A 12,917-nucleotide genomic window follows, 5' to 3' on the forward strand; every position below is an offset into this window, starting at 1 on the left:
AGTGCCTTTCCTTCCATGATGGGCTGAAACCATCAGGCCAAATCCCTGTTTCTTCTTTGAATTGTTATAGCTAGAATGCGCTCACAGACATGGAAGTAATTACCACCTTAGACTGAACTAACACCAATACAAAATAGATCTAGAGCTTTTTGTGGCCATCTCCTTCTTTGATTCTGACCCTCTCTGAAGGAACATCTATCTTTCAGAGCAGAAAGTTTAGTTTTTCTCAGGTGCAACCTGATATTAACTGTTTCTTCCGGGCAGGTCAGAGTGCCTAGTTCACCACACACAAGAGACCTCAGAACCCTTTCTTCTCTCTGCCTTATGTCTTCAGGTATATCCCAGTTTCAGAGAAAAATGGGAATGAGGGATGAGGTAAGGGGTGGGTAGCTGCAGACAAAAGAAGAGCCAAGAAGCCCAGCGTTGAATATGCTGCTTTAAAACTCCAGGCTGTTCCTTATCAGACAGGTAAAGGTCACACAAACCTGGTCTTTGAAAGAACACCTTTCGGGTATATATGGTCTGATGCTTTCCCTAAAAGATTTTAGCATCTTCTGTGAATAAAGAAACTTGGAACCTTGTAAGGAATGCACTGGGACTCTTTCAACTTCCTGTTTTGATTGAACGACATAAATACCAGTTTCCCCCCATCCCCTTGCTCAGCATCTGTCCAGGTTTGATTGGCCTCTCTTTCCTCCTCCTTCTTTCATTCTCCCTCCTCCCTCCTTCGTCTTCCCTCCCTCTGCGGCTTCTGATTCTGTGTCCCCTCTTCCCATTCCTTCTTTTCTCTTTCTCACTTTGGTCTTTTCTCCCTCCTTTCTTTTCTCTTTTTCTTTGGAGTCATTTGCCAACATCAATTGAATATTCACCTATTATTTCACTTCTTCAGTACACTTCTTTTTAATTATATATCCCTCCCATCTGAGTGCATGCATGTGTGCATACATGTATGTATGCTGTCTGTGTGCCCAAGTGCACATATGTGTTTGTATGTGTATTCGAGTGTACTTGTATGTATGTGGGTGCTATGATGTGCTATACTTGTAGAGGTCAGAGGACAACATCCATGATTTTCTCCTAGCATGTGGATCCTGGAGAGTGAACTCAAGTTGTCAGCCTTGGCCACAGCCGCCTTTACATGCTGAGCCAACTCACTGTTCCAGAGCCTCTCAGTTCTGTAAGAAGATTCTGCACCAATCTTAAACGTGGCTTTTGTCAGTGTACTTAACTAGTGAAGATATGCATTGAATAATTTGAAAATGAGATACTCAAACCATATTAATTTTCTTAAAGTTTTCCACATCATATTCCAAGCTTAAATTCACCTTCTTTCAGAATTGCAATCTTCAGTCATCTGTCATGAGCCATCCCTGGGAAGGCGTCACAGCTACGTCAGTGAGCACTGCTCCTTCATTGAATAGAAGTCGAAGCATTTTTATTTTTATTCTTGGGATTTGAAATTGTACCAGCCCCACCTTTTTTGCAATATCTATCGTGTCTGCATTAAATGAAAACTTTGAGCACTAACAAATAGTTAAACAAATACAAATAGTCAAACAAATATAAACCCTTTCGCGGGTGCATGGCCTCCTGAGCACCTGTTGGGAGGTCTTTGGGATTGGACTGATCTCTGTGTCTCTTGATTCTTTTCTTTTAATTCCCAGGGGTTTGTTTGCTTGTTTGTTTGTTTATTGTATGTGTTTGTTTTACATTCTTAAAAATCCCATGAACCTCATTAGTGAAAGTCAGTCATTTGGCTGCGGTTGAATTTGTACTTTGAAATTCCATGAATTTTCAGAGTTTAATACTCATTCATCTGTGGACAGTCTCCCTTCCTTTGATTTCTCTTTCATGAGAGTAATCTGTCCTTTGGTGACCTTGGTTTTGTGCACAGGGATTAAGTCTCAGGGCTCACACAGGCCAGGGAAGCACTCCGCTCCTGTGGGGCCTCCCCCACTACAATGACCAATTAGCTGTGTGAAGACAGCAGCTCAGAGCTTAAACTCCAAAGGCCTGTGAGCTGTTTCCTTCCAGGTCCTGTGCTTATTTTTAGAGTCATTGTTTTTCATTTCCATTGTTACTGTTAGATCGATTTTCATCCCTGGCTGTGGATGTGCGCTTCTCGATGGAAGACGACATTGATTGCTTGTGCTGACTTTGGTTAGTGCTCCTTACATAGTTGGATGGTTCTGCTCTCTCACCGAAACGCTGAAATGTAAAGGACCTGTGACTGTTGGTGGACAAGCTTGTCACCTGTTACATTTCTCTTTAAGTCATGTGACATCGACGCCTAAGTGACAAGATGCCTGAAGAACATTGTTTCCTTCACAGGCAAAGCAAACTTCCTCTTTTGTACTGTTGTCCTTATTTGCCAAAAAGCCCCAGCTGAGGTATAGTTCAGCTGCCCTGCCGTCCGTCCATGGGCACAACTTCCTTATCAGAGCAGCCACGGCACCGCCATGGAAGGGCACAGTCACCTGAGTTTGCTGTTCAGCGTTCCAGCAGGGAAAAGCATTGTGTCACCCTTTACCAAGAAAAATGAGTTTCCGTTTTGTGTTCCGAACTTTTGAAAATTTCTTTCTGAATGTGGGGTTTGGGGCTAAGCGTTTAACTTCTGCTCTTTTGGCTCTTGTATCATTTTCCAGGTTGAGGATTTTCCAACATTATTGAGCTAATTTGGAGGTTTGGGGGCTCAGTATTGCTCTCCTCAGTCTTCTGTGGTGCCTTTTTCCAGGCTGGGAATTTCTCTACATTAGGAATTTTTTTTTCTTTTTAATCTTCCAGGAACTTCCTATGATTTTTTTTTCTGCTGATGAAATGTGGAGTGCTTTCCAGATCTAAGTTTTCAAGAGCTACTGAATCTTCTGATGCTGGGTTTGATTGGCAGGGGAGGGAGACAATAGTGTATGTGTGTATATATGTGTGTGTGTTGTTCACTTGATCCAATTCTCTTGTCCTGATTCACTAGTTACTTTAAAACCTAATTTGTTTTTCTACCCCCTTTCAAAGGAATCTCTACTCTTTGCTGGAAACAGAAAACATGGTCAGGCAGGCTGAGGAAGAACGATTTTTATGGGCCCTAATCCGTTTTATGATTTCACTAAATAGGGAGTAAATTAGTTTCCCAGCGCTGCCCTGTAATAAAGGAATAAGGGTTTGGCTCTTGTTTTAGTACAGTCATGATATTCTAAGTCAAAAACTGCCAAGCCCCCTCTGGATGATTAGCACATGGTCTGTACACAAAGGTGTTCGTTGCTCTAGGGTTTGGAAAACATGAATAAATATTCTTTTTCAAGAACATTTAAACGAGGAAGCCATTGATCTAATTTATCCCCAACTTCATAATTGATAAACATTTAGGTAAAAGGCAGAGCTAACTGGTAATCAGCTCTACAGATATAGTCATGCAGTATGTCTTTGTGTACTGTATTATATATAGTTTGTTTGTACATGGGACTGCATGTATGGCACTGCATGTAACAGCACAGGAAATGCTGAGCTGAAGTACTAGATAGGACTTTTTCTCTTTTTAAGTGGAGCTGGAGGTAGGTAGTCCCTCTCCTTGCCAGGAACTTGGCTTCCCTTTGTGCTTCTATGCTGCCACCGCTCACAGCCCTCGCCAACGTGCTGACATGTCAGATCACCGTATCCGTGTTCCTGACAGTTCCTGGAATTTCATCAATGGCTCTGTCCTTCCAATCTCAGCTTCCCTGGAAATCCTTCTTGGGAGAATTCCAGATACCTCCTGGCTCAGAGCTACACCATCCTTAGCTTCAAAGGAAGCTGAGATGCTGGGCTTTTGTTTTTTGTTTTAACTAGACATAGAACTTCTGGGGAGAAAAATCAAGATACCGTTTATGAACACAGAAGACTGGTGACTAGGAAGACAGCTGACAGTGCCTTCTCCAAAGAAAAAATGCACATTTTCGTCTGTAGAATTTAATCTGACCTCAATATTGATAGGCAAATAGCTAACTGCAGGCATGACTGGGTATGCAGCCATATCTATGGCTGTTTCTCTCAGACTTCGTGACTGTGTAGCTATGACTCATAACCCATGATTACCTGCACAGGTCAATTCTGTGAGTCTGACTAAAATCAGAGAGGTCGTTTCTGTGCTAAAATGCACTTTAACTTTTTCCTCAGGATTCAAATGATTGTTGTTATATACCAGGTCATTTTCTTTAAAAGTTTGGGATGCAGGTCTGAATGAAGAAACAATGTCAGTTATCCCTGGGGATAAAAAAATGGTCTTTGGTAAGGTAAAGGAAGTTGGGCATCAGGAAGTTTGCAGAAGGATTTTTTTTTCCTAATCAGGCAACCTTCGTTGTTTCAAAGTAAATAAACTTTACTTTGAAACAACAAAGAAGAAGAGACTCAAACTAAGGCATAAATAATCTTATAGTTTATGTATACGTGTGATGCTCCCACACTTGAGGGCAAGTCTTTTGTTGACTTCCTCCTGTCACCCAATAGTACTTTAGTTCTCCTCAATAGACCTATAGCATTTCTCTTGTTTTCTAAGGGTAAATACCATGTGGGAGGCACACTTGTGTGTGTATACATGTGCTGGAGGCAGCCTTGAGTGGGTATGCATGTGCTGGAGGCACTCTTGAGTGTGTATACATGTGCTGGAGGCAGCCTTGAGTGTGTATGCATTTGCGGGAGGCACATGGGAGTGAATATGTATGATGTAGGGGGCACTCCTGTTTCGGAGTACATGTAAGTTGACCATGGGACTTCTGTGCTGTAAAGGAGAAGAGAATGACTTGATGTCTGCTCTGTGTAGAACTGGTGTTTTGCTTGCATTCTCCCATTCTCTTTCACGGAATCCAGAATAACATGGCAGTGGTGTCTGCTTTGGCCCTTGTGTTAGACAGCTGCCCCAGCTCAGAACCTGCCCAAAAAAGGTAGCCCACTTCACTTGGGTGCCTCTCAGACTAAACATAGCTGCAGACGGCTGTCAGTACTCAGGCAGAGAATGGCTCTGGGTGGCCTCTCCACTGAGAAACACTTTACCGTCCACTGTCCTGTGAATTGCTCGCTTGCCCCTTCTGTTCTTCTCTCTGGACTTGTTTGCTTGTTTGATTTTTTACGGATTTCTTTTTTTTTTTTTTTTTTTTTGCTTGAAAGCAGTGTGATGCGACTCTTTGGCTCAGAATGCCTGTAACACTACCAACTCATTTTCCAGGAATTTCTATCCACTTCTGAAGGTTGATGGACCACTGTGTGGGATCCAGTGCCATCTGGGATCTGTTTTATTGCTTTAGAGACCTAATTTTCTAAAGCTCAGGCTGGCCTCAAATGTGCTATGTCACTAAGGATGGCCTTGAGATCCTGATCCCCTGCCTCTGCAGACCATGGTGCCCCGCTTAGATCTGTCCTTATAAAGATATATTCTATCCACGAGTGACAAGGCATGACTTGGGGGGGGTGCTCATTTTTTATCCTGAACCACTTCCTGCATTGCCTCATGAGCAGTGTCTCCACTTGCAAACTGGTGTTTTGTTTTGTTTTGTTTTGTTTTGTTTTGTTTTGTTTACCACTAGGTACATTGTGGGGAGGTTTATGGAAATTGAAGTTTCTAAGATCTGACAGAACAGCTTTTGATTGCTGTGATGTCTAGTATGTTTCATTTTTCAGAAAGTTGATTCAACCATAGAATATAATATTTATTTCTTACTGGGGTGATGCCTTTTTGAGAAAATTTCAGTCTTGGCATGTGTTCTGCATGAGCTCTACAAAGCCAGTGTCCTTTGCACATAGAAATCTTAGCTGCCAATACACTTCATACATCACGAAAACCGGTGACTCTCCAGTATCCTGTAGGTGGAGATGAAATATATGGCTCAGTATTATGAGTTTATGAAGTTCTCAGTCTAATACTAATTTCTTAATTGGATAAAAAAAAGATTTGCCTCCTCTTGATATGAATATATAAACCCTTGTGGGATGCAACCATACATCCAGTTTTGTTTGTTACTTATTCAAATATACATTGAGGCTTTATTCAGCCATAAAAACATGGAATTGAGTGAATTCTTTACAGGAAACAAATGGAAGATGAAGATTCCAGTGTTATATGAAACAGGCCAGATTCATAAAGACAAATATCAAGTATTTTCTGTAAGTTCGGTTTTGATGCTTTTATTAGTCAGCTGGGTCCTGACAGGATTAGGTTTTACATTTGGCTTTAAAGGCTCAAGGTTGGAAGGCCAAGGCTGACATGGCAGTCAAACATCGACCTGCCAGAATTCATCTTTCAGTTCTCCTCCTCTCAGCATTGAGGAGATTGCATAGATTTGTAGGGTATGTGATACCCAGGAAACACATTCGTGTCCCCAGAGTAGCACAAAGGACAACTGCCCTTTGCTGCTGTGTGGGTTCTTCTTTATTCTACCCTTTCCCGCCCTGGGTTCACCCCCTACCATTAGATAGGAGAGAAACAAGGATAGAGGGGAGAGAGACTTCGGTATCTAATTTCTTTCCAGAAACCACCCACCCTGCCTCTCTGGGCCCTTTAGTTATGCACTGCACGAGAAGTTCTCAGAATTTCAAATGTCACACAATTGCAGAAATTATCTGCAGCTGGCAAAACCATGCCTCTGCTAGAGCATGAAGCAAACCGTGGTCAGCTGCTGCAGACAGTCTGAAGCAGCCCCACATCCCACACCTGGGGTTAAAATGAAAGCACATTCTTATACTACTTCTGTGGTTTTTAAGGAGAGCAAGATTCCAGAATTCTCAAAAATGTCACAACAAAGTGCTTGGTTCCCTCTGTTGTAGGAAGATCTATTAAGCTTTCTGAACAATCCTCCAAAATAGAATTTTATTTTCTTCCTGCTAGATATAAGCATCACACAGTAACACTGAGTCTTTAGGAGGACAGCATCATAGAACGAAATCATGATATCCAAACACTTAAAGAAGAAAAGAGAACACGGGCAGGCAGCTGGCAGTGCCTGGCTTTGGAGTAGTTCTGTTGTGGTTCATGGTATTTGGTAAGATCATTGATGAATTGGTAAGTGCCCTATAAACACAGGTGGCCATGAACTCTGTGAGTCTTTGTGCAGTTATGTGAATCACATGTAAGCATGTTTGTATGTATATGAGCTCTAATGTAATGCATAATATAATACATAGCCATGTTTGCATCATCGATAAGCTGGAGAAAATGACTTTCACTTCTTTTCCCTAGCCTAGTGATTCTTGTGAGCATGCTACTCAGTTGGACGGTACCAAGGAAGAAAAAGATCTGCCAGGAGTTACCAAGACAAGCAGGCCTCTGGTAAGTTATGGGGGGGGGGGATACGAATGAAGCCATTTGTTCAAGAAAGCCATCCATGCCGAACTTTAAGATGGTGCAGTGTGGTTGAAGTGGTGGGACAGCGGCATCTGTTAACATACCTGATCAATTTCTGCTTCGCATCAGTTTCTAAGAAAAGCATTCAGCAGTGAGCCAGCCCAAGTTAATAGGTAAATATGCAACTACACATTCTATAAAAACAGACATGCAACTCCGTCATCACTCGGTAGTAGAATTTCCTTTCTTTTCCCTTCCTTCCCTCTCCTAGACTGCTCCCCCCCCCCTTCCATAGTCACTCCTGATCGTCACTCACTCCCACAATGGAAGAGCCCAGCGAGACAGAGCAACAGCCAGAGCTCCATCTTTGTTGAGCCTAGAATGCTGGCTCCACTTACAGCTTTCTGGAGCTTTTCACATATGTGTGTCTACTGGCGGTACATTCGTAGCATGTGTGGGTTGATTGCAAACTAATACTGCGTGAGAGAGGCCAGACAAAACATTCAACTAGTATAAAAATACAAGAAGCAGGTAATAACCCACAACTAGAGCAAGGCCATCAATGACTTCCTGGGGACTGGGATAAAGGAAGGAGGAAAGGACAGATCCCCCCCACACCTCCCAGAGGACATGAGCACATTTTGGGGAGCTGGCGACATTCACTATCTTGACTGTAGTAATGGCTGATTCCATAGGATCTAAGTTTGGACAAAACTTTTAATTAATTTCATCAAATTATGTGCTTTATATACATAGTCGCTGAGTTTAGTTGTGCAGTCAATTACACATCTGCTGTATCTCAACCAACTGGTTAAAAGCCAGCCCATAGTAAGTCTTACAAGTTCATTGGTAGCCCAGATATTTACTTTGCAGGCCGCTGTTTACAGAGCATTAATGGTCATCCATATTCCATACGGTGGATCTTTGACTGACTCACAGATGGCCCTATGACTGGATACTTATAAAGGATTTACAATCCAACGCCTATCATCGGAATCCTAGTCTATAGATTACCTCTCAGAGAGATGAAAGAAGGCGTTTTTCTTATGTTTAGTCAACACAGATGAAATATTTATTGCACAGGTTAGTTTGCTGAAGAGGCAACGTAGTCAATCTAGTTTACTGCCAGTCTCTTAGGTGAAAAATCAAACCCAGCGCCTGTCATTGATTCATAACTCACTGTAAAATACAACTGTGCCATCTGTTCCGAGTCGCCAGTGGCATCTGTGTGTGTTTCCTGTGGAAGAAAATCTAAGGACCCTTGACTTAAACATGTAGGAGTTTGTTTTAATCACAGATTAAGAAACTTATGATTAACACCCCCCCCCCCCAAAAAAAAACCCAAACCCAGCAGTTACAAACAGCACAGTGGTGCCTTTAGCATGGGAACCGACTCCTTCACCTGGTGGGTTGAGTCCTTGTCCCAACCCTGTGTTGAAGAAACCAAGCTGATGTCCCCAGGAGCATTGGCCACCTAACTGTGTTCAATAAATCTTCCATTTTCCTGGAAATGGAAGCCTGTACAGTAGAATTTTCCTTATTCTCCACAGTTAGACTGAAGCTTCCTTCCTAGCTAGAGGAATTTTCCTTTCATTGCTTAGTCTCTATTCTCTTAAAAAGAAGTTATCTGGGTTCCTCATTTAAACATTTGGTTTTATTTCATGCGTCTTGAGAACTTTTAGTTTATTCTGGAGTCTGAACTTTGACAAAGATCTTGATTTTTATTTCATTTATCCTGGTCACGCTCGGGGAGTCTTTCCCATCTGAGGGCTGCTTTCTCCCTTTAATCTTTGGAGATTTTCTTCCATTGTATCTTGGATTAACTTTTCTCCTCAACTGCTGGTGTTCATCTTTCTAGAACACAAATCATTGCACAGTTGTTGCTTTGCTTGAATCACATGTTGCTACTTGCTAAATTTTATCTCACAGCAGTCGCCTGGCCAAGTATTTTATATTTTTTTCAACATTGTGTTTCAAATTAGTACATATTTTCTTGGTCATAATTATATGATTATTTAGGTTTCCATCTCTTCGTGTAGATTTCAGAAATCATATTCAAATTTCCCAAGACAAAAACTTCACTTCAAATTCCTATACCCATTTTTACAGTGATATGTTCTGAGGGAGGAAGGCCCCTTGAAATTCACATCTTCATTTTAGTAGTTACTGCATACAGTAGCAAAAAATGCTCAAATCTCTCTAGCTATATCCATAAAAATGTGGTACCATTGCAGGCGAATTCTATAAGAAAAAAATTAGTCATATAGTTTGCTAAGGAAAAGAAAGAGGTGGTTTTCATTTCCATTCAGATTTAGAATGAGAAGTTTAGCTCTGACAGGGCAGCCACATGGACATGGTCAGATTTGATCATCAGTATCTATCGCCCTTAGATGTGTGGTCCCTAGTTTTACCCACCATTCACAGAGCACTTGGCAGCTCCATGCTGCCTCTGTGGTCTTCTCACAAGCAGATAGCAGAGATGTGTGTGTATGTGTGTGTGTATTATAATATATATATATAGATAGATAGATAGATATACATACATATATATATCACTCTCTATATAACTCTCCATATATATATGTATATATAACTATATAACTATATATAAAACAGGTCTTATTTTGTACTTATTTTGTACCAGGCTGTTATCCAATTCACAGTCATCGTGATTCAGCCTCTTGAGTGTTGGGATTAAAACCACCACATCTAATTCTATCCCTATTGGTCAGGACACTAATCTGCCTTAGTTTCCCCAGAAACGCTTTGGATAGGTTATACTTATGCCTTATTGCCCACATTTGCTACATGATTCCTCTTAGTGCCTCATGATCCTAAAAATGAAGTTTTTTTTTTAAATTTAATACCTAGCTCTCTAGTAATATACTGAGATAATGTTGGGACAAAGAGAGCATATGACAGGTAGTAGAGTGTCTGTTGCAGATGTCAGCATAGAGGGCCTGGCACTCAGGGTCTCACGGTGGCATGGCATGAATGGCCATATGTACCTGTGTATACCTGGACAGTGGTAACGTCACACCCGTTACACACATCTCCTGTGGGCAACAGAAAGCGCAGATGCACTGGAAAGTAATTCTGGAGTAAAAATGGTTCCTTTGTTTCTCTGTTTAGCCAGACGATGCTTCTCTCAACAGTACCACCCTATCCAATGGTGCCCAGGATGAAGAAGGTGGTTTTGTGGCCCTACAGAGTGGTTCTGTGGTAAGTCTTTGATGTCCCCACAGTTGCATGTTCGGACAGCAATGTCAGAAGGGAAGGAGAAGAGCCATTTCTTCAAGGCGGATTAAGGAAACGTGAACTAGGATTGCAAATAGCTGCCCACCAGCCTTCTGGCAACTGGAAGAATGTTCCAGAACTTAGGAACGGATAGATCTTCCTTTTGCCAAGCCTGGTGGGGTGGGCTTGTACTCTCAACTGCATGAGAGGCTGAAGCAGGTGTTGACAGCTTAGTGAGACCCTGTGCCAAAAATGGGGACTTTGGGGGGGGGGGGGGTGGAGATGCAGGAAGTGTTTGCTGTGTAAGTGTGCAGACTAAGTTTAGTACCCAGTGTGCCCATAAAATCCCAGAGGTGGTGGATTGGGATTGTCATCTTAGCGAAAGGAAGCCAGAGATGGGCAAATAACTGCTTCTCACTGGCCTAATTAGGCCAGTTTAGCCTAATCTGTGAGCCTTGGGTCACAGTGAGAGACCCTGCCTTAAAAAACAATGTGGATGGCTCCTGAGGAGAAATAAGCCAAAGCTAACCCCCCATGTTTATGCATACATACACACACACACACACACACATGCACACAGGCACACACACATGAACAGACATGCACACCCTCACACACACACATGCACATACAAATAATGAATATTACATAGCAAAAAAAGGTGAGCGTATAGCTCAAAGGAAGCATCCAATCTGCAGCATCACAAAGAGAACAGCAAATGATCTCACTTTAAAGGGGGCTCTGCTAATCAACAGGAGGAATGGATGAAAATCGAAGTGAACTCTTTCCAATAAACACCGTGGAGGGAGGAGTTGTTAATGGTCATCTTCTTCACGGCGTTCTCACAGAGAGTCTCCAGTGGCTCCCTGAGTCGCCTTCGCTGCCCCACATTAACCTTCAAGTCCCTTCATTTCTTGGGAAAGTGAGAGAGCTCACACCGGACACTGGGGGCTCTGGACCTTGCCTGCCTGAATTCCTTTCCAGCCTGCTGCTGAGGGCTCACTCTTTGCATAACCCACTCCCCGACTTTGAGCAGCGGCGAATCTTTTTTTTTTTTTTTCCCAAAACTCCATGTCATCCCCCTCCACTTACACTACTGCAAGTGTGCACTGAGTGCCTCTGAGCCGGTTCTCTGCCAGAGATAGGGTCATAATGGCAGAGCCCTAGTTAATAGGATCCTGGTCCTCTGGTGCTACATTGATAGGAGGCTGGTGTTAGCCCAGTGGATGCCCAGAAGACGTGGTACCTGTTCCTGTTCATTCCCCAGGGCCACGGTTCCTCAGTCATTGCCTGTCTTGAGGAGCAGGATAAGTGACGTTCATGTAGGATCCACTCCTGAAATTTGTCCATTGTTCGGAACACCGGTGTTGCTCCTCATATGTGTATAAACTGAACTCCAACATGCATGTAGCGAGATCATCTCTAGAGATCACTTGAAATCTATCCCTGTCTAATAGGATCCCATTTGGAAACTTTGGTAGCCACAGGAGTTACCAGCAGCAGAGCTTACACCGTTACGCCAGTTCCTCATGACTTGGAAGGCCCATTCTCAGCCCTTCACTAAGGATCTCTGTTTACTATCTCAGCTGGTGGTACCTAGGTGCCCAAGTCATTACTGTCTATCAGTCTCAACCTCTCCTGCCTCGCCTCTTTTCACATCCATAGCTGGGGCGTAGGTGTTCTCCTGTGAATGCTTTGTGGACTCTGTACCTGTGTCCTTTGTTATAGTTTCTTGTCTGGTTCAGGCGCTCATGGTCACCTTCTTCATTGCTGAAACAGCTATTAGCTTCATAGCCCTTACAACCCTCATTTCCACAGGTGACACATCTTGGATCTTAAGTGCACGGTTGGCTCGAAGCTCACATAGGGCTCTCTGAAACATTCTCCTTTCCAGGGACACACTATCTGACCACTGGTCTGCCGTGGACCTCAAACACGCCTCTACCAGTGCCTTGCACATGGCCGCAATGAAGGGTACACCAAGCTGAATGTGAAGTAGGATGGATACCCCACTCAATTCCCACAGGAGATGCTGGCAGACATTCCTCATGCATTTTGGTTTTCTGTGGTAGTTCTGTGAGCACACTTATGGGTCCCGTCGGAGTGGTGCAGTTTACAGTCTTCATTCTTTGCTTCTGGCTTTTCCCCATCATTGGTTCCTTTTGGACATCAATCTAAAGAAAACCTCACTGGCCACACAAGGTCTACATGATGATCCTGCTGGGCAGTGGTGGCATGTGCCTTTAATCTCAGCATTTAGGAAGCACAGGCAGGTGGATTTCTTTGTTCAGGGACAGCCTGGTCTACAGAGTGAGTTCTAGGACAGCCAGGGCTATACAGAGAAACCCTGTCTTGAAAAAAACAAAAGAGAGAGAGG

At 42.9% G+C, this 12,917-nt stretch overlaps 1 protein-coding gene across 3 annotated transcripts in view; it reads left to right on the forward strand.

The window, feature by feature from the left end:
- Arhgap28 (Rho GTPase activating protein 28) overlaps positions 1–12,917 on the forward strand; it is a 162,420-nt gene that overhangs the window by 107,235 nt on the left and 42,268 nt on the right. For all 3 annotated transcript variants that reach the window (XM_021149846.3, XM_029470857.2, XM_085832877.1), the window contains exons 4-5: positions 7,199–7,288; positions 10,436–10,525. In XM_021149846.3, coding sequence (XP_021005505.1) covers positions 7,199–7,288; positions 10,436–10,525 — 180 coding nt within the window. The remainder of the gene's footprint in view (positions 1–7,198; positions 7,289–10,435; positions 10,526–12,917) is intronic.

Source organism: Mus caroli, unplaced genomic scaffold (genome assembly GCF_978045245.1).
Source record: "Mus caroli unplaced genomic scaffold, Mus_caroli_1 scaffold_18, whole genome shotgun sequence".
Classification (NCBI taxonomy): domain Eukaryota; kingdom Metazoa; phylum Chordata; class Mammalia; order Rodentia; family Muridae; genus Mus; species Mus caroli.